At 53.6% G+C, this 21,723-nt stretch overlaps 5 protein-coding genes across 5 annotated transcripts; 3 read left to right on the top strand and 2 right to left on the bottom strand.

The window, feature by feature from the left end:
• Window positions 1-262: 262 nt before the first annotated feature.
• On the top strand, window positions 263-1,079 carry SCP_1004940 (hypothetical protein; the record flags this gene model as incomplete). The annotated part of the gene is made up of 5 exons (XM_027762359.1): window positions 263-356; window positions 413-535; window positions 586-738; window positions 792-914; window positions 988-1,079. The coding sequence occupies 5 exons, from the start codon at window positions 263-265 to the stop codon at window positions 1,077-1,079; spliced, it is 585 nt and encodes a 194-aa protein (XP_027618160.1).
• A 7,367-nt stretch (window positions 1,080-8,446) lies between these two features.
• SCP_1004930 (hypothetical protein) lies at window positions 8,447-8,773 on the top strand (the record flags this gene model as incomplete). Its single annotated transcript, XM_027762358.1, has 2 exons — window positions 8,447-8,657; window positions 8,730-8,773. The coding sequence occupies 2 exons, from the start codon at window positions 8,447-8,449 to the stop codon at window positions 8,771-8,773; spliced, it is 255 nt and encodes an 84-aa protein (XP_027618159.1).
• Window positions 8,774-9,604: 831 nt separating this feature from the next.
• Window positions 9,605-13,029, bottom strand: SCP_1004920 (Probable beta-glucosidase; the record flags this gene model as incomplete). Its single annotated transcript, XM_027762357.1, has 12 exons — window positions 9,605-9,847; window positions 9,899-10,141; window positions 10,200-10,412; window positions 10,468-10,606; window positions 10,666-10,730; window positions 10,782-11,014; window positions 11,063-11,230; window positions 11,287-11,455; window positions 11,504-11,643; window positions 11,691-11,815; window positions 11,860-12,469; window positions 12,519-13,029. 12 exons carry the CDS (start codon window positions 13,027-13,029, stop codon window positions 9,605-9,607), a joined length of 2,859 nt encoding a protein of 952 aa, XP_027618158.1.
• Window positions 13,030-13,377: 348 nt separating this feature from the next.
• SCP_1004910 (hypothetical protein) lies at window positions 13,378-13,746 on the top strand (the record flags this gene model as incomplete). The annotated part of the gene is made up of 2 exons (XM_027762356.1): window positions 13,378-13,408; window positions 13,481-13,746. The coding sequence occupies 2 exons, from the start codon at window positions 13,378-13,380 to the stop codon at window positions 13,744-13,746; spliced, it is 297 nt and encodes a 98-aa protein (XP_027618157.1).
• Window positions 13,747-16,194: 2,448 nt separating this feature from the next.
• Window positions 16,195-17,141, bottom strand: SCP_1004900 (hypothetical protein; the record flags this gene model as incomplete). Its single annotated transcript, XM_027762355.1, has 5 exons — window positions 16,195-16,304; window positions 16,356-16,471; window positions 16,542-16,751; window positions 16,809-16,939; window positions 16,992-17,141. The coding sequence occupies 5 exons, from the start codon at window positions 17,139-17,141 to the stop codon at window positions 16,195-16,197; spliced, it is 717 nt and encodes a 238-aa protein (XP_027618156.1).
• Between the last annotated feature and the right edge of the window lie 4,582 nt (window positions 17,142-21,723).

Here is a 21,723-nt window from a genome sequence, read left to right as displayed (position 1 = left end):
TATAACCAATGGTACGTTGTGAGATACTTGTCTACATTGTATGTCTTCATGTTTTCTTGCAGCCAATTTGCGTCACAGTATGGTTGAACATAAATTTATTGAAGCAGTTGCCCCATTGCTCAGGCACAGCAAGATGCAGATTCACTGAGCATCTTAACTGATCTTACAATCTATGGTTCGTAAACAGAACTCGGTTTTTGGAAGGCACATCACTAATGTGCTGACAACAGATGAATTTTGTCCGACAATTCTCAACACCGGTATGATGGACCTATATGGACGTGCTGGAGTATCAGTGGACAAGGAAGTGCAGATTAAGATGCTATATATGCTCAAACGTCTCTCCTTACAACGAGGTCAGCATTCATTTTAATTGTGTCATACTTGAGGATTTGTTAAAGCTGTCATAAAGATGATGTTAGGGCAGCAATTGTGCAGCACCGTGTGCCAAGCAGCATTTTTCAGATGCTACTAGTACATCCCGGGGACATGTGGAACATAGCAAGTGCTGTTATCGCGAGGATGGTAACAAAGGGTATTGCTTCCGCTTCTTCAGCTAGTCCTTAGTGACGAAGGAAGTCATAGAGGACATTTGCGGTGCTTTCCTCGACCTTGGAACACCTGGGAAACTCGTGCAGATACTTGATAACGATCACCTGCGTTCGAGACTGGATAGTACTGTGGATGACTATCCCCATGCTAATGTAATGGCAGCACTCCATGCCTTTTCTCGTTATGGTAAGTCTGATCTATTTAACTCTCTGTCATAGACTGCAGCATCATTTCCACAGACACCGCCAGAGAATACATGCTCTCCGTATCATTCCTGTGGGCCGTCAAGCAAATATTGGATGCCTCACATTGGAAATTAAACAAAATTGCGCTTGAAATTTTTGATCTCGTAATACAGCATGGTGTGCTCATTCAGCTGCTTATCCTTACAAATTACTTCAGATGCTACAAATACTAATGATTTGCATTTTGAAGATGACGACTTGTCGAGTCTTCGTCAGCTAAATATTATTCCTCGTCTTGAAGCTCTGTATCGATACCCGCTAAGAAACTGCTACAACGCATAAAGGACTCTAGTAAAGGTATGCTTTTTTTGTGTCGTCTCGCACACTGAGATGTTCATATTGGCTATTGGGACAGATGAAGGGGCCCGAGAAGGGGGAGAAGGTTCCGGTCCATCAGCTTGACTACAGGCCACTTTGATTGTGTGACTAACAACTGGCTTGGACATTAATCCGTATGAATCGAGGTTTCTAGGAGAAATCGGCCTGAGGTCCGAAGTAGCACCCGATTGTTCAATCCGGACTGTACGTAGTTACGAATGCTAGGCATTTCGAGCGAGCTCCCCTTTTGACCAGGACGCTCTCTCGTTCCGATAACTCGCAACAGGGCAAATGTTTCAGTTATAATTACAGTTTACTGCTCGGAGCGTACGTTCATTGACACTGTCGGTTCCACTCCGTACTCCCCGGCCCCGGCACGGCGATGGATGGATGGACTAAATGCCCGCTCAGGTTTAAAAATCCGTCAGATTGAGGTTAAAGACTTGGTGGAAGCGACTGCTCGTACGTATGCACAGAGGGGAAGACATGTCATTGATACATGCACACACACCGCTTGCAAACAGATTGAATCCGCATGCCTGACAAACATTGTACACCATGTGTCAACCTCAGACAAATCAGACGCGGGTTTATGTGCACTGCTCTCCCCCGAGCATGCATAGTTCCAGAGCCAATCTCACTCAGAGATTCTGCTGCTCGAATCCTTGGCCCGCACACCAACCAATGCACTTCCATGTTCACAGTGCGAGCCTGGAGAGCGTAGGAGAACAGATCCTGGCCACCCAATATATGCCCGAGCGGAGAGCTCAACGGTCTAAAGTAGTAATGCGGGTGAACGGAAATAGGCTCGGAACTTCGGCACTCACACGACAATGCTCCGCAGTCTGCGCGCGCGCGAAGTTTATGTGTCAAAATGTGATACTTCCAGTAGCATGAACAGTGTAAGCTTGGAAGAGATAAGAGCGGTATGTATAATGTCGCCTGCTTAAACATGTCTATAAGCGTAGTGGTTAAAATATAATCATCGCATGCACACGTCCAATACAACGCGCCGGATATCAGAGGATGGTGGACTAGCAGTCTTCAGCCGAAGTTGACGCAGGAGTTAAGGCGATCTGTGACTCTAACGAACTATGCATCATAAATTTGGAGCGGGAAGTTCATTATTTGGGCTGAAATATCCAAGTCGCACCGGTGATAGAGTTGGTAGTGCCTCCGGACCTATGTATGCTGTATTTGTGATGTTCTTCTGGTCTAGTTATACCTTAATACTCACGACACAGAGTCGTGCAAGAGGGAGGAATTCGAAAGAGTCAAGACCTCGAGAGTACTATAGTTAGCCAGCGTCGCAATTCAAGTTCCTCGCAATTCCGGGTTTGATAGCATCGTGCTAGATCAGGACCAGATAAGCGCCCTCGGATGTTGCTTCGTCAACTCATGCAGACGTGCTCTAATATGCTACGTTGTTTATCACGCCCACACTGAAATCATTCTGTTCTGCCCTTGCATCTCCTCCATCATCTCACTGGTGCGCAAGTTGACAGCGACGATGCCGTATTGGATCTACACGTCCACACTCGGAACAGCGTGCTCTACCTTGCTGACCCACTCTGCCACAACGTTTGCCTTGGATGAATCGAGTCGTTATGTCTCCGCAGGTGATGAACATTCGCAGCGCCGTCAGTATCCAGAATCTTTGCAGAAAGGGAGATATTCTCACTTGTCCACCGATAGCAGCGTGGTGATAGGCCCCCACGGTTACTTCTGTGGAGCCTGGAGACACTATCGGTCTGGAAGGAAGATCGAGACGGCCGTCTGCGCAGGGCCGCCCGTACTGTCTGCTGAAGTATCGTTGGCAAGGACGAAGCTTTCTTCAGCAATGGTACAACCGCAGCTTGCTAAATAAGGCATCCGTACCAGATTCTGGACGTCCAACGTATGTCTCCGCTCGCAGTGCCATCTGCAGGAAGGACCGTACCGCTTCCAGGTCACCAGCCAAGGAGACCAGAACGGCTGTTGTGCCTTCCCAGGTGTTTCCGGACTGGTTGTAGGTGTTAACGCTGCGAGTGCCATATTTTTTCTGGAGGAAGCATAACGGCACGCGGGCGCAACTGCAGCTCAGTCACACGAGGCCTGCTTAGCGATGAGGCTTTCACCCGACAGGCTCCCGAAATACGACTAGGCGCGCCGCCCCGCAGATGGATGAGAGTGTCGTGTACCCAATCGCAGGCCTGTGTATACGAGCCAGTTCAAACGTTTCTGACCACTTTGACCATCATCGTGAAAGATACCAATACGCCGATAATTCGTTTACTCTTATCCCCGATCTTCGTAATCCGTCAACTTCTGCGCGATATATGGACGGCCTCCCCCCACGACGCGGAGGAGTACGTGGTCGGGAGAGCTAGAGAGGTACGAGCCATATTCTATGATTTATAAAGCTCGCACCTGCATAGCGGCTACTCGTCTTTGACTGCGCCACCCTCTATACGACTTTCCGCTGTCCACAATTCTGAACACATGTTGCGAAATGTGCAGAATGATGAGCCTTCCTGGGTGAACGTCGGTTCTCATTTTCCAGGTTCCGATATACGCTCGTCTCGGCAACGGCTCGCAGGGAAGGTTCAATACAAGAGACACCAAGTCACCGGTCCCACGAGGCCATGGAATGTCGATAGATACCAGCTCTGAAGCCAGAAGCACAACCAAGAAAGCTACTTGGTTCCGATGGTTTTCCGTCTTCTATCTTATCTCTTCGGTGCACCGTTGCAAGAAGATTGGCTGCAGAATATAAAACAGGAGAGGAGGACGGCTAAGAAGAGGTTTACTTACTGGACATGGATGACACGGTCCGCAGCAAGATCTAACGCGTAGGCAGCGAGATCCGGGCTCTGTACGAAGATCGCAGCATCTGCGATTTTGTCCGCGTTCCTCTTTCCTCAGGTCAGATCTAGGACTCATTACCTGCGGTCAGCATCCTTAATTAGGTTTTTGTTGTCCGTGCTGGGCGGACAATATGTTCAGGGCGACATGATACTATGCTTGCGACCATTCAAATATTCAAGGGTAGGAAACACTTGCACGATCGGCATAGTCCCGATGCGCCCTTGCATAGATCAGTGTCCGCGTCGATGAAATGGTGGGTCCAAGTTTGGATGGTGTTTTGGGAAGCGGAGATCTGGGACACTAGTAGGACAGAGGTTGTATCTAGCAAAATCCCAGCGCAGGCAGCCAGTTGAAATGCAGTAGGAATATTCTTCGTGAGATAACGAGACAGACCGGCGTCGAATAGGAAAGAGTGGGAGATTCCTCCGCGATTCTTCCGCTGCGACGTTTGAGAGCCTCGTGTTCTGCGATCGGGCACTAGACAAGCGCGCACATGTTGTTCCCACGCCCAAGCTCTCCTCGTCCTACCATGTCTCCGGTTGTTCGCCATTGCTACACCTTTCTACGCGGTTGTTTCTCCTACATTACGATGCATATGGTCGTACTTGATCGGTGGATTCCGAGGTCACTCGCCCTGGCGCAATAAATGTCTCCTTGTCACCATCGATCTGTCGCTCCGTCGAGCATGCTAGCAAGCCAGGACAGTTGGGATGCCAAGTCTCCACTCGCATCCTCAAGATCCTCTGAATACTGGTTTGAATGGCAAATCCTTCGGACACGGCAGTACGATGTGAGAAATATGGAGCTTCCTCGGCTTCCGGTGCAGTGCATCAGGAAAAGTCAACTCTTGGTTAGCTCCCTTATTGCCTTGATTAAGGAGGTCTGCTTCCTTATTTGGCTAATTAAGGCGAATAAGGAAGAATAATGATGGGGATTTCCTTAATTTTTCCTTAATCAAGGGAATAACCCAGGTAAGCAAGAGTTGACTTTTGCTGATGTGATGGGCCAGCATATGCGCTGCGGACGAGGAGCGCAGACAAGAACGACGCATGTAGTGAGTTCGCTAGTTTATGGCCTTGTTTGTGGTTGCAGAATATTAATGATACCGTGCTGCTTTGTCACCGAGGATTGCCTGATACTACAACATGTAGCGGATGTTTACGTGGACGACTTAGCCTACACCAGGTATCTCCTGGATCGCATCCAACTGCTCCGCAATCGCACAATATGTGGCATGTGTCATTACACCTTATCGTGCGTCCGATCTCTGCTGGCGAGTTTTCGCATTCTGACGGTGGTTTGTGCCCTATATCGAGCCATCCATGGAGGCGAGCTCGTTCTTTTCAGAACATATCGAATATGTGTGAACAAGCGTTCTTGTCCTATCCTCCTCTCCTGCACTCTCATACACATGTCAGGCCTTGTCACTCATGCACGCCAGTCGCCTCACAGCCGTTCGATCAAGTCACGTTCTACATTCCAGGAGCGCTTTCCCCCGGCGACGCCTTGCTTCCTGAGCTGCCAATTCGTGTAGTACACTCACAGTGGACGATTCGCAAGGACTACTCTCCCTGATCGAGGCCAGCAGGTTGTATGCGCCAGCCATTCGCACCGTCGACGCGTGGTGCCCCTAGGTTCAAACACCACCTTTCCGCAGGAGTACTATGGCCTCGTGCACGCCCATCCTGCCTGTACTGGAATTCCAGGAGCGAGTCTGACGTTTGCCGTCTGCTTGCCGTCTGCTGCCCACAGCACTTACATGGGCATCTCCATCTTTCCCGCGCCGGGCTATGCAATATAGTATTGACGTCGAAGTGCTATCAGTGGACGGCTTGATCTCACACTTTGAATGTCTGCACGAGACGATGCGCGAAGTGCCCGCTGCCGACGATGTTGAAGGGCTACTGTATTCCATCATCTCTACCCAACCCATCTACTTCTGTACTCCTCCCAACATCATTCGAGGTGTCTTGCAGTATTAGCGTCTTCAGCTGACTCGGAAAGACGAAACATCACCTCCTCAGTCGTAAAACTCATCTACATCGCACGGACTACTGCACTATGAACGAGGTCAATTGTGATGCAGAGGATACAGGACGGCTGTCTGGACGCGTCTGCCGTGAGTGCGTTCCTCGTCGTTTGTATCGAGCCTCGCGATATACAGTGTGCATTAAGCTTGAGCGTCTAATTTTCCAATGGGCGCTTAACGACAGACGCGGGACAATCGCTCGTAATTTCTGAACGACAGTTTTCATAAGGTATGTAGCATCCTTATTATGTTCGTTGATCGGTATATTATTAATCAAAGAACTCACATCTTACCCAGAATATGTCGCCGTTGCGGAACGCTCCTTGGTCGACTTGGGTGCCTAACGTCCCAGTGCCAGTCATATCATCTGAACTACGGTTTGCGTAAGGTATGGAGTGTTACTTCTATATTCCTAGACAACTATCCAATATGATATCTCACAGAAATGTTACACAGGATGCCGTGGCGCGTCATTAGTGTTAATATGCGCCAGCAATTCAACCATAAAGATGCAAACCCCCAAGAGGAACATGGTGTTTCAGGCATATCGAGGATAACAAGATGATGTCAGGATCGAGGCCACGATAGTACGTGTAGATGTCCAACATCGTATTCCCCGTTTCCAGAAATGCTGGTCCGCCAACGGACCACTGCCATTCGAACACCCGAGTTGCTTCTGAAACTAGTCTCAAGAAATATAGCGGCGAACAAGCCGTTGTATCTGCCTCAATAATCTATAGAATCGTTCACAGTGAGTCCGACGCTTATCTCTCTGACCGACACTCGCATTATCCGCTTACGTCTGGTGGACACTTTCTCGTGCCGGTGCAAGAACTGCGTTGAACAGGTCTGCCACCCTTACCTCGCACCCCGCCCTCACCGACAGAGAAGACGAACGCTCTAGCGAACGTTCCGAGGACATGAAGCTTATCGTCTTTGCGCATTCTGCGTCTAGTCCTGTACGAACAAGGGATATGCGAGTATAACTCACTCCCCACTGTGAGCGCGATTGTACCGCTCGCATCGAGCTCGTGACCAACACATGTCCATCTCGCCACCTTCTTCGTTGTGACAAGCAGTAACGGCATCGCTTTTGCGAGCCGCAGGGAATGCGTGGTAAGCAGCTGGACTTCGCGCCAAGTTCGTATGACGATAGTCACGCATGCTGTCCTTGGAGAAGAAGGCGGTGCCAGGAATGAAATATATTTTATTTATGCACAAGCATCGTGCGGATTCGACGTGGCTTAAGCTCGAGACTCGTCTTCGACGGCAACGATCACGATGACACCCTGGGTAATGTTCCTGTGGGAGAATGCGTCACGTATGCATGTACGAATGCAGTGGTAATGCTCCATAGTTTACGCGAACTGTAGGTCAATCCACGTGTTATGTTCTGGCGCCGGAGCACTTGCGAAAATCGAGGTGCACGGAGAGGAGGCTAGGGCACCTCTCCCGGATGAGTTTGCGGGCCCATTCTGCTCGTTGGAGAGCTGGGAGTGTCGGCATGGGCTGAAACGCGTCGACGATCGCCCTGGAGTGAGGTTTGGGTATGCTATGCCAGGACTGGGGACTGGGTCATGGGCTTGAAGGGGGAAGGCACCGAGAGACTGGCAGTTAAAAAGACGCACGGCGTGTCGCGAGTTTCTTCTAGATGTTGCGACACGAGGGTGTCGTCTGTCGTGCGGTAAGCGCCATCCGAGGTGTTTGTTACGCGGATAGTGCGCCCGCAGCGACGAACGCAGGCACGGACAACGAGGCGAGACATGTCAGCGGGAGCTCAGCGCTCAAAGGTGAGGACCTTGGGAGGAAGGTCCCAGAATAGACAGCGAACGCACCTGGACGCACATAAACCCCGCTCCTGCACACGCCCACGTTTCCCGGACGGAACGTCGAGGCCCGGATGGAGAGGTCAGCAGGTCGAGCGGCGCTCACGCACGCACGCACGCGAGTGAAGACCGTGACGGGTCGCGAGTAATGGAGGTGTCGACCTTGCTGGATGGCGAGGGGAGGGGTCGGTCAGGAGACAAGTGCAGCCGCGGGGATGCGGGTACCGTGGATCGAGGGCGGCGCGAGGAGGGAAATTTAAAATGGAGAAACAGGGGGAACATGTGTAGCAATCCGAGTTGACATGACGGATCCAACAAGGCGATAGTGGCTCCAAGCGACGGCAGAGATGTACATGTTCCATGCCACCTTGCATATACTTCTCACTGTGTGCCTGAGAAGTGGTGAACTGTCTGAACTTATTCGGTGAAAACCGCCTTTCACCAATAAACTTCGGCATTAATTAGTGGATAGTGATTTGGATGTGATTTCCCCTGATTTCTGATCCACCGAGAATGGTAGTGAAATTCACCAACGACGATCCGCGTCGAAACGGTTCGGGAATTCACCACCTACTTGTTGGTGATTTTCTGTTGCGTTAAACTACCAAGTCCAATCAACCCTGCCCTAAATGTTCAAGTTTCAACATGGCGTCGTCGAGCTTCGTCGTGCGCTGGCATCGCTCAACACTGTCTCTAGCTTTGCACTTTCCAGCGCTCTGCTCGGGCCGGCTAATCTGGACTGGCTTAGTCAAATTGATCTCTGGTGTTGTCTCGTCTGCTGGGCTCCATGGCTTGCTCTCTGGGGAAGGTTCAATCCTTACCATGGCAAACAACAGACAGGTATGTGCAAATTTTGACGCAACGAGTGATCTCCCGGCCTTGCTACGGTATTCTGATGTCATCCTATGCCAGTCCCAGCAGACGGCTCTGTTGTGCAGCGCAGAGCGCGGTTTTAGGCGGACATGGTTTTAGGCAGACATGGTTTTAGGCGGACGTGGTTTTAGGCAGACGTTGTTTCACAAATTACGAGGGAGCGTAGGATGTATGTGTTCATTGCTATATATTACCGGAACTCTAGATCTGTATATATGTACTGGAATTGAATCTATATTCAATGTTTCTGGTAGTGAATTCAGTGATTGAGCGGAACCTAGTAGAAATCAACAATAAACAACCGGGTTCTCACGACTCGCCTTTCGACGCAAGGTAGTGAAATCGGACATTTTCTGGGTGATTTTTACCGCTTTCGCTCACCGAGAAAATTGGTGAAACAAGATAGTAGACCCTCGAAAACCTAGTGACATTCCATATGTAAAGTAGTAACCGAAGATATCTAGTGAACGAAGTTCGGGCTTTTCACCAACTTCCGGGCACACAGTGTCTACGCTCATCCTCTCCGTACGTTCCAAGGACAGAGGAAATCTGCTCGTTTCTCAGACACGGTCCTGAAAAGTCACATTGCAGCAACGCAAAAAACAACAGACCGAGACATGCACAAATGGTATGGAGTATCTAAAGTCCGAACCGGGTCCATGTGGGTGCAGTTATCGAACAGTCAGTGTACAAAAAGCGGACGTGAACAAGCGATCCATCTATCTAGACGATACCGATCTAGATACGCGACGCGATTTTAGCAGAAAGTCAGTAAAACGCAAACTTGAAAATGTAACAGTTCGTAACCAAAAAAAAACAGCGGTGCAAATCGTCAGTTACACACAGTCAGTCAGTCAGTCAGTCCTCTAGGAGGTATAATAACACAACAATCAATTTTTGGTCGCACGGCGGGATCAGAGCGGGAGCGTGCCGTTCAGGCGGAAGTCCCGGCTGCTCGCGCCGACCGAGTACGCGAACGTGCCCGCGGGCCTCTGCCAGCCCTGCGCGGCGACGTTCCACACGGAGAGGTCGTAGCGCGACAGCGAGATCGTCACCGTCTGCACCTCGCCCGGCCAGAGGTACACCGCGTCGAAGCCCTTGAGCTGCGACGGCGGCTGGCCGGCCGCCGGCGGGAAGTGCACGTACACCTGCGGGATCTGCGCGGCGTCAGCGGGGGAGAGATAGAGAATGGGAAGAAGACGCCGCACCTCCGTGCCGGGGATGTCCCCGAGGTTCTGCACCTCGAACTGGATCTGGATCACCGGCCGGTGGAGGTATATCGCGACGGACGCGCCCTCGACGTCCGGCGTGGGCACGCCGTCGTCCCACTCCTGCTCGAGGCCGCTGTACTCCCAGTCGTACCCGGGCACCCGCGTCGCGGCGGCGTTCCAGAACCCAAAGCGCGTGTACGACAGCCCGTAGCCGAACTCGTACCGCGGGGTGATGTTGTACTGCACCAAACGTGTCAGCAACACTATTAGAATCAAGGGCGGGAAGGGAAGAACTGACGGTGTCGAAGTGGCGGTAGTCGAGGAAGATGCCCTCGGTGTACGGGATGCTGATGATAGTGCTCGCGTCACCGCCCCCGGTGAGGCTCGTACCATAGTCGGACGGGCTCTTCGCCATCGTGTACGGCAGGCGGCCGGACGGGTTCACCGCACCGTAGAGCACGTCCACGAGCGAGTTCCCCGCTTCCTGGCCGGGGAGGTTCGCCCAGATCAACTGCAGCGCACCCGCGTCAGCAAACACAGTTGAGGTGCAAGGCGCAGACACGCACAGCGGTGACGTTCGGGTTGTCGACCCAGTCCTCGATGATGCACGCGCCGACGGAGTGCGCGACGACGATGGTGTTGTTGTTCACCGCGGCGACGGCCGAGATGAGGTTGTCCGCGTTGTTCCACAGCGACATGTTGTTCCTGCACACAGCGCGCCAACACGTCAGCTTTGCCCCCTGTCATAGCAGAGTGGTGCATACCGGTCGCCCGTGTTGCCGTCAACAGTGATGTACCCTTCGCCCGAGTCGGCGTTGGCGAAGACGATCTGACAACACATTGAGTTTCATGAAGAGCCAGCCAAAGTCAGCCCGCGCACCGCAGCGTCGAACTGCACCGCCGCCTGTGCCGCGCCAGCTGTATTCCAATCGAGGAGCCACCACGATACGGTGGTGCCATCCTCGCGCGCGCGTTCTTGGATGGCGTCAAGCGGAGAGATCAGGTACGGATAGTTGTCAGTGCCGGAGCCCCAGCCCATTGCAAGGACACCGTCGTCGCCGCCGCGGTCAGAGTAGCCATTCGGGCCCATCGGGGCGTCGCCCGCATCCTGGCCTACAGAAGCTCGTGAGCAATATATCAATGGAGGAGACAGCTGCGTACCGATGAGGACGATGCTGCGCGGCTTGTTGAGCGGGAGAGCGCCGTTCGTGTTCTTGAGTAGCACCGCGCCCTGCGCGCCGATCTCACGCACGAGCTTGTAGTGGTCCGCCTCCACATCGACGTGCAGGTTCTGCGTCTCGTCGTACGGGTAGAACGCGTTGAAGCTCACTGCACACACCCTCCGTCAGCGTCCGCGCGGCATCAGCATCGAAGGGGGCACGCACCGTTCGGGTACCAGTACGCCTGGTCGAGGAAGTAGTAGGACGCTATGATGCGCGTCGCCATGTCGTCCAGGCGCGAGAGCGGGATCGTGCCGTTGTTCACGTAGTCCGTCAGGTTCTGGCCCCAATAGGACGTGCCCGACCCGAGGTAGATGTCGCCCGCCATGGACATCTGCATCGGAGTCAGCATCGATCCGCACGAGCGCAAGGGGAGACGAACATCGAGGCCGGCGACGGCGGCGAGCGTGGACATCTGCGCGCCCCAGTCGGACATGACGTACCCGCGGAACCCGAGCTCGCCCTTGAGCAGCTGGTTCAGCGTCCGGTCGTTCTCGCACGCGTACGTATCGTTGATCAAGTCTGCGTGGGGGTCAGCGATGATGCAGAACGCGAACACGGACACCCACTGTAGCTGCACATCACGCTCGCTACGCCGGCCATGACGCTGCGCAGGAACGGGCGCAGGTAGATCTCGTGCTCCGTCTGGTCGTCCACCTCGGACGACTCCTGCGTGCGCTTGTACTCCTGCTCGCTGGAGGACAGTCAGCATACATCCACGAAGAACTGAATACCCACTAGTCAATGTAATGCTTCGCACACGCCTGCACGCCCGCCTGCTGCAACCCGAGCACGGTCTCATACGCCGCCTCGCCAGTCAAGAACGGATCCGCGCCGAACCCCTCCCAATTCCTTCCCGCCTGCTGTACGCGGCCCATATTGATCATCGGGCCAAGGGCGACATGCACGCCCTTGCCCTTGAACTCCTGGCCCATCTGGAGCCCGCGGAGGCGCATCGCCGTGCGGTTCCACGTGGAGGCGACGGTGATGCCCGCGGGGAACGCCGTGTTGAAGTCCGTGTCGCGCACGCCGAGCGGGGAGTCCTCGAGGCAGAGCCCGCCGAAGCCCGCGACGGGCCCGATGTTGCCCACGCACCGCCCGTTCTCCCACCCGACCCCGGTGCTCACGTTCACCTTCTCCTCCACCGTCAGCCCCGCCACGAACGCCTCCGCCTGCTCGTATGCCGCCCCCCATGCGTAGTCGAAGTCTGGTACCACGCACGCCCCCGCGTTGTCCACCGGAGGGGGCTCGGAGGGCGAAGACACCTGGTACACCCCCGGGATCGGGGTTTGGGTCACCACGGGGAAGGACGCGAAGGTGTACGAGGAGATCGGCCATGTGAGCCAGCCTGCGCCGGTGAGAGGCATCTCAGGATTGAGAGAGAGATAGAAACTCACCACTCTCTGTGCCGGATCCGCTGTTGTAGGAGCCGCCGACGGTGTGTGCTACGGTACTTGAGGAGGAGGGAGGGGCGGTGGTGATGGACGAGGATGAGGAACTGCTGGCGGAAGCAGATCCGGCGCTGGTAGAAGGAGCGGACGCGAGGCTGCTCGAGATCGAAGCACTCGCAGATACCGAGGCGGAGACCGACGCAGCGCTGCTCGAGGCAGACCCTGATGCGGCACTACTGGACGCAGAGGCCGACGCAGCGCTGCTGGATGCAGGTGGAGACGCGTCACTGCTGGAGGCGGAGACGGACCCAGAAACGGAGGCAGACACGGAAGAAGAGATCGAGGACACGGCGCTCGTGCTGGACAGCACGGAGGCAGATGCGGACGCCGCGGACGATGACACCGCCGAAGACACCGCCGACGACGACGACGCCGCGCTCGATTGCGCAGTCACGCCGGTCGCGGCCGAGACGACGGCCGCGAGCGCGGCGAACCTCGGGGACAGACGCAGGCGCATCCTTCCCTTTGCGAGAGAGAAGCTTAGAGAGTGTGAGGTAGCGAGCGGGCGCAAAGCGAGAGAGGCCCTCGGGAGAAGCTCGGAGGATGGGTGGAGCCCCTCTTATAGGTGGCGCGACGGCCAGTAACGAGCGCATGAGACTCTGAGCCTCGCCGAGAACGCACAGCAGCGGCGCGCGTCGAGACACCGCGTCCGATCGGCGGCACGTGGCCGCTCCTCTGCCCAATCAGCGTCCTCCCGCCCTCCGCCCTTCCAGTCCTCCCACCGTCGCGTTCTCGCGTCCGTGCAGATCGCACCCTCCGTGCGACCGAGCGCGTCGTTGGTCTGCTCTGCTCGCTCACCCACAGTATGCGCTGTCTCGAACCGCGACGCCAAGCCCGTGCGTGCTATTTCCGTGCGTTCTTCGCTTCTGTTGATGTCAAATCGGTATCTCGCTTCCGTGCTTCTCCAGCTGCGATGTTAACCCTTCCCCCTGTTCCTCCGTTTTTGCTCTTCGCGCCGCCCTCGATCCACCAGCATCCACGCGGCGACAATCGCCTCCTGACCGACTCCTCCGCTCACCATCCACCAAGGTCGACAGCTCCATTGCCCGCGACACGTCTTCCCTCGCCTGCGTGGGACCCTCCTGCCAAGGTCTCCCGCGTGCTCGCTTCGCTGACATCTCTCGCCTCCTTCTCCGTGGCTGCATTCGTCGCTGCGGGCGCACTGTCCGCGTAGCAGACACCTCGGATGGCGCTTCCCGCTTGCGCAGACGACGGACGACACCCTCGCATCGCAACGTCCAGCAGACGCTCGCGACACGCGGTGCGTCTTTTTCACTGCCAGTCTCTCGATGCTCATCCCCCCTCAAGCCGTAACCCAGTCCCGCGACCTGACGTGGCGCAGTCACAACGCAGCCCCGAGCGGTCGTCGACGCCTCGCCGCCCATGTCGACACCCCTACCTGCAGAATGGGCCCACAAGACACGTCCAGGAGAGAAGACATAGCCGCGGCACCGTGCGTATCGGTTTTCAGCGGATTAGCTGTCGACTGCCCACACGACGCGTACTCTCCGCGGTACGCTCGTCTACCCCCTCGCGTCATTTTGCGTTCCTGCCCTGGCCAGCACGAATCTTCCTTTCCTCCTCCTTCACTCCGGCTTGCCCGACGCAGGAGATTCGCGTGCGCTCGTTCGACTGCAACAAAAACGGCTCGCATGTCTGGCGCGCTGCAAAGTGCTCGACGTGCGCTCGCAGATCGCCGCGTTCGTTCTTTACCCCAGACGCGCGAACACTCGGACGGTGGAAGAGTCTGCAATACACGCGTACACGCGCAGCAGGACGCACACATCAAGGTCTGCAGCTCGGTCGGTTCGCCGCACAGAAGGCACTCACAGTGCGGAGACGTCAGCCGGCGCGAATTTGTAAGACGAAGATGCGATATCGACATCGTAAGTACAAGGTAAGATTTATCATTCCCCCTGCAAGACCTCCTCGCGTTTTCGCCACTCCCTGTCTGCTCGGCACCGACCTCGATGCGCACGGTCTCCAGGGCAGAGCTCCACGCGGGGCCGTCGTTCGCAGGTGAGTCCGCGTTGGCACATGCCCACGTCATCGCGCGCATCGTAGAGCACCACTAGCTCCGCGCATACATTCTGCGGCACTCTCGCGCGGGCTCCACCATCGCACCGCCGTCTTCTCTACTTTGCCAGTGCAACCGCGCCCCGCCCCTTCCGCATTTGTCACAAGCCCCCGCGCGCTCTCTCGCAGAAGACGGTGCACACCAGCTCGGAGCCAGTACCTCGGCTTGAGCACCTTCTCGAGCTCTACGCTGCACGGCACTCCCACCACACAATCCCATCACCCGCAACCCCGCGCCTTCGCGCATCGGCGCACCGCTCTCTCTACACGCGTGCCCATCCCGTACATACATACATCATAGCTACCACCAATACATCTCCCGCATTCTCATCACCCAAGTGCGCACCACCGCAACCAGCAGCCGGACCTGCTCAGGGCGCGGGGTGTGTCTCCAATCCCCTCAGGCATCAACGCACCGCGTCGAAAAAAATATATTTCGTTCAGAGCGGTCCTGCGTGGGACGTCAGCGCGGGCGCGGGCGGGGGGCGGGGGGCGTGCCGATCGCTATGGTACGTGTGCGGGCTCGCTGTCTACCGGCTGCAGATGACACGGGCGTACGTCTGATGGGAGGGGTGCGCGTTCGACGCCTGCGGACGAGGGGCGGCGGTGACGGTAGGAGGACTGTGGACGGGCGGGCATGGAGGAGAATTGTTGGCGTCGCTGTGGGAAAGCCGTGGAGAACGTACAGCTCAGTTATATCCGCGCGCTTGGTTGATGCGGCTTTCGGCCGCTGTTGTGAAAGCGGAGGTCTAACGCAGCTGAGCTGCAGAAGGCCCCACGCTGAGAGAAACCCGTCTCAGACACATCGACGATCGGGCGTACCAGGACTCGGACAAACGAACGCGATCGGCCCCGTACTTGCTTACGAGGGAAAGAGTTGAACTTGGAGCGAGCACTAAATGAGGGAGATTCGTACCAATTGGAGCCAATGACTTGGACACTGCTGCACCTGGTAATAGGTATTCTGTTCCAAGAAAGTATCTGCTTACTCGGGTCTAGTGGGGATGACAGAACAAGCAGTTAAACTGACGAGATCCTTTCTTCCTCATTATCTACCTTAATAGGAGGACGTCTTGAATTCCATATTGCTTGCCCAGCTTGCAGCCGACCAGTTTGATGGAGACGACAAGAATGAATGGTGCCGGAAGTACAACGATGTTGATGCAAAAAACCACAGCATTTCATGCGGAACGATTCTTGTAAGGTGGCCTGAGAAGTGCCCGATGGAAACCATGCTGCAAATCCGGTGGGGTCTGCACATCAGTAAGGCTTACAGATTCCATACTACTACTCGTAGGATGAACCTACAGTAACCACTACCGCAGGCTGTGGGCTCCCCCCCCCCGGCGTCAGAAAGCAACTAATTTCACCTAGCATCGGAGCCGAAGGCTATGTCTCATTCAGAAGACAACTGTATACATCAATTAATAGTACAACACGCCTGTTCAAAAATATGCTCGCTCATTCCAAGGTACTGTTCCCTGTTACCCAAGGTGCCGTGCAGATTGAAAGCTCTGAGAACTCCACGCAAGTGCAGGGATCAGGCTCAGAGTTTCAGTCCGTCGATGTAACTCTTGACGTGGGAGCCAAGCTTTTGGTTCACCGCCGCCCTGACCTTCTCGTAGACTTTCAAGTTCAACACCATGTTCTGTGTGGCTTCACCATCCATGAGGTCAATGATTATGCAAAGGGTACCTCGTAACATACAGTACATGAACTTGACATGATCATGCCCGAATTTGAAGAAGAGGACGTCGTTCTGGGACCCCTGAGCCTGGTAAGTGAAGGATCCAATACGAAACTGGACATCGTCGTGAGATGCACTGCAAGGTAAAATTGACGAGTTCACGTAAGTCATTATACGGTAGCCTGACATCCAAACACGGTACGCACGAGGCTACACCAAGCTGGAAGTCACTTTCCTGCCCCTTCCAGGCATTCATTTCGAACAACTTGTTAGCGTTGTTGTTCGCGGGTTTCTTCATGGCGTCAATCGTAGCCTTGAAATCAGCGAGTGCTGTATGACTGAGATAGGACTTCAGAATAGCAATGATGGCTTGATCCACGGAACCGTGAGCGGTGGCATTATCGAGTTCTTTGAACCTACATCCAAGATGCCCGATATAAGACAATTACAGGGAAGTAGTGCTGTGTACGTACGTGAAGTCTTGGACGACCCATCCGATATTCTCGAGGACTTCCCTGTACTTATTGTACCATCGAATTCGGTCCCCACCGGCAGCCTGGTTAGCAGAGAGTTGGGCAAGCAGAGTGGAATTCAGGACGTCCTCCTATCCAGTAGACAATGAGAAAGAGGGATCTCATCTATTATACAATGCTGACCTTGTTGAGCCCCGATAAGCCTCCAACAAATGTATCCACCGAGCCACCATTGACAGCAGCGGAGGAGCCTTTGGAGACTCTGGTGGAAGCACCCTCGGGAATATCCAGGCTTTCGATGTAGAGATGGCGGGCTTCAACAGAAAGAGACATGACTGCAAGATGTGGACGACGACGTTGGTACTACCTGGTGGGGGTATGAAGGACATGCTCTGCTCTTGGGGACTTTCTTATAGGTGTAGCCATGACTGCGAAGCATGAAGTTCCCTGAGTAAACATTTCCCAGAACAAATGAATAATCTACCAAAGACCGCCCACGGACCATAGTGAACTCTGCCCGGATTGGTATCACGTGAACGTTGAATGCCTATGCGAAAGGCCCCTTGAATTCTACAGTGAGAGTCCCCAACCCCGGAATGTTCTCTGTATGCCATTGGACGAGGTGTGGGTTGAGAGCCGTTATAACGTCAGGCCGTGAACATGTGCTCCGCACCGCTGTATCTGGCAGTAGGTGCGCTCGAGACGAGGTTTTATAGCTATAATTGCGAAGTTCCGCGAGCGAACATTCTTCGAATGAGCAATCAATCGAGTACACATGGGCGATGAAGCAGAATGGGATAAATGGAGAATGCGTACAATAAGAGTTCCTTGGAACCTACTCCCCAATCCTGGCATGTTCCCTGTACATTGCTTGACAGGGAAGTGTGAGTCGAGAATGAGCTCCGTACCGGTGGATGTACCCTGTGATTGGAAATAAATGCCCCCAAAAGGAGGTTTCATAGATTCTGTGTAACAGGACATTGCGCGCCAGGTTCCATAAAGTAATACTGGCTCTGGAAAGACAGTAGTCAGTGATGGTTCAACGTCACAATCTGCAAGAGAGCGTACACCCTCACCGTGGAATATCGGGCTCGAGTCGCTTCACGAGGCTGGTCATCTGGGGAATGAATGAGAACAAACTGCAGGTGGCAAAGCACGTTGCTTCGTCTTGCATAACCACGCAAAAACATCTCATTACTCGGCGGAAGGTGGGATGCCTGAGGCTTTGTAGGGAAAGATGCGTCACTTAGTTTTGGAAAGCAGTCTGTGACTGGACATGGAGACAATCCTGCGCTCTCTGTCTGTTAAGGACCATCCTCCGACAATCGAAGCCGAAGTAATCTGCACATCTTATTGTCATGGTGTGCATACGAACTCACCACTGCGAATTGACTGTTCGCTCCTAGCCAAATACTCACGACAATGTCGAGTACGTGGCCATGGGATACCGTTCAAAGTTGTGAAGACGTCCTTGTCAACAGTGGGGTCACATCCTCCATGAGGTATCTCAATCCAGAGTCCAGACTATGTTGTCAGCTTCTCTGGTGTCATACCACTGAAGGCATCCATCACTCTGGAATATCGAGAAGCAGACTAAGTTCCGCATGAGCATTGCAAAGAACAAGGACCACGCACCGAGAAACCTAAGACAGTAATGATCGGGGTGGTCCAGGATGAGTGAATGCGATACATCCAGAAAGTTATGACACACAGGCTGCCAACAAGGGAAGGGGGAGTGAGACACGGATATCCTGAGGAAGGTTGAAGCAGAGTGTCAGTCTGCCTTTGGGAGACTAGGGGAGTGTAACTTCGAGAAATTTGCATTTCGCTTCGCGGTTGAATATTGAATGGCACTCTTGAGATAGGTTGGCCCATCACGCATAAATCGCGCAAGATCGTAATGATCTCTGCCGGGGCCGCGCAAGGGAAATGTAAATCAAGTAGAACCTCGCATACGTTGCAATTGAGTGCACCTGGCACTGAGAATTCACGAAGGCGGAAGCCAAGGTGTTCCGACGGTCACAGGAGCACGGAAAATGAGATGCTATGATTCGTCATACACACAGCTTCTGCGCCATCTATGTAAGTACGATTGCAACTATAGCAGAGGACTGAGGCCTATGGCCTCGTGCCGAGTCCAGTGTTCACTCATTCGCGCTTGCTTCCATACCGTGTGGCTTGATGCATGCTGGCACACATGTACAATCAGGCCGCATTTCCATTGTCGGTATCATAGAAATAGTGCCATCCTTGCTCTTCAATTTCGAAGCTTAAGCATTTGTTCCAACAGGATCTATGCATCCAGTGGGTACTAGGGGCAGAGCCTCGCTCGGCCATGCTCACAGACGATTCTCCGTGTAAGCTTCGAGAAATGAGACTCGGAGTCCAATTGCGTGGCGCAACAGAACAAACTAGTAGGGAATGACTCAACGCTGCGGTATATATGCCAAGGAGTACAGTGCTCACGATCCTCTCGCCATTTTTGAACTGCCCGACTGACCTTGTAGCACAGACGATTGGGCCCAGTGCTCAATTGAACCCTGGTGAGCTCGGAGAAAACCATTCGAATTCGCAAATGCCTTTGTTTCTGCTGTGAAGACAGATCCCTGATTGTGCCAGCATGCATTGAGCCACAGATCGGACCACATGGCGCAGAACAAGTGCGGAGGTATAAAGTCTCCGAAGATAAGGATATCCAGAGCATGAAGGGTAGCTATAATTCCTTTGGGAGACGACATGGAGTGGATCCCTCTGTCGGAAGCACTAGAAGTAGCGGGCCAGCGCGCAATGACATCTCTGTCAGTGTCGGTTCTCGACACTCTACCCACTCGGAAAGTCTCAGCGTGCCATTCTTTTAGGCCCGACAAACACAGTGCGGACCAATACGGACTACCTATGCATCTTTTGCGCAAGCAAAACCTAGAGCATGTGAGAGGGGGGAGCTAATGTTGTACAGGAATCACTTCTCTCGTACTGAAGTGGTCAGCATTGGATCAGCGTCACGGTTGGCTTCAATATTGAACTCCCCCTTCACAAAGTTAGCGCTTCTCGTTATCACCGTAACTCTCTGCTTATATGTCGTTTTCAGGCTGTTCCAAGTTCTTATGGTGCAAATTTCCTTCGCGGATGCCTTGAAAGCGACGTCACCTGCACGTTTGGGGCAACGTTACCTTCGCACGGATAAATCGATGCGGTTCATGAAGGGTCTGTCTGTGGCCATATTCAGAACCAAGGCCCCACACTTCGGAAAAGGTACTTGCACATCAATTGGTTTGGCATCACGGCAACTCCCAAGTCTGCATAGATGTTGATTCACTGGCTCTACCAACGACGTAGGACATTGGCCTGTGAGTTTGCCCATGTGACTCAATTGGATATCCTTGTTCTCGGAGGTCGTGACGGTATAATTATATCGAGAAGATCAGCACTAGTGTGCCGTAAGTTCCGTGTTGGCGCCCTTCACCTGACTGAGAAGAGTCCGGTCCGTTTGGGTATGCTTCGTGCGCCGCGGGACCTGCCAGCGGCCTGGTCGACAGACTCACCATCAAACTCGCGGGGCAAGATGTGGCGATTTCGTCGAGCTACTCATACTTAACTCATTCAAGGCTGCATGTAGGTAAGCAGATAAGTCGTTGCTCTTTCCCTTTACGCTTGCTCCACTTACCACGCATCGGAATTAAAAAATTCCTCGAAAGCTTGAATACTTGCAGAGCACAAAATGCATCAGTGTTCTCACCAGCGATATCACTGCATTCAGCCACTCGACCGGAAAAGTTTCTCTAGTATCCCGTTGTGCTATGACCAATAGTTCGTATATTTTCACCCGGTGAGCGCGCAGTGGATCGCCGGAGTGACTACTCAGTACTCATCGATGGTGATATGAATCCTTAAAAGATGAGCGGACAACGCCCTATCTTGTATACTGTGCATCACAATATATCGGGGAGTGCCACATTGTGAGGACCAGCAGAATTTCCCATGCCCCTTCGGTCCTCTCTACAAAGCTCATAGATGTCCTACTGTGGATTTGGGAAGCATCAGCTCTGCTGATCTATATGCAGACGGATTCAGGGCAAACATGTCCTGAAACTGTTTGCAGTTGGACTGAACCTAGTTCTATGCCATGCCAGTGTGAGGACCAGGAGAATTTCCCATGCCCCTTCGGTCCTCTCTACAAAGCTCATAGATGTCCTACTGTGGATTTGGGAAGCATCAGCTCCGCTGATCTATATGCAGACGGATTCAGGGCAAATATGTCCTGAAACTGTTTGCAGTTGGACTGAACCCAGTTCTATGCCATGCCAGTGGTTCGTTGGCGGCAAACCCAAGGTGGCGAAGCTAGATGGGCGAAGGATATAAAAGAAGCCCGTCAAGCTCGCATCTCGCCTCCAGTCTCCACGTCCATCCTTTCCGTGCTCATCCCGTGAACTGCTTGTAAGGACACTCACGTCATCGTCGTCCATCTGAAAACGTGTTCACTGTACCCCCTGCCTACAGATCTTTTCGTCCTCAAGTCGATACTTCACTCGTAAGCATCTCATTACTTTCCAGATCCATATCAAGTCGCTGATGGATGTCTTGTACAGGCAGCAGACTCATGTCATCCACAGAAACCTCCGCTGATGCCCAACCCTCCAATGAGGCCGAGCGACACTCCGCATCTGCTGCCACAGGCAGCAAAGATATAACGGAGACTACGGACGATAGTTCAGCTTCCGTGCCAGCGCATGGTTATTATCGTCATATCGGTCCTCGAATATTTCTAGGCTGACTTTGCGTAGCTGGGAGATGTTCCTACGCCGCATGCAAAAATGGAGGTGGGTGCGCATGCAACTTGAAACATAGTTGCGGATGCTCGCGTGATTGTTTGTGCAGAACTGCGTAATCAATCGGGTGCGACTTCCTTCGTTGAATC

This window comes from Sparassis crispa (genome assembly GCF_003851025.1).
Source record: "Sparassis crispa DNA, contig_000009F, whole genome shotgun sequence".
Classification (NCBI taxonomy): Eukaryota; Fungi; Basidiomycota; class Agaricomycetes; order Polyporales; family Sparassidaceae; genus Sparassis; species Sparassis crispa.
The sequence above is the reverse complement of the archived record's forward strand: the minus strand, read 5'-3'. Positions and strand labels throughout refer to the sequence as shown.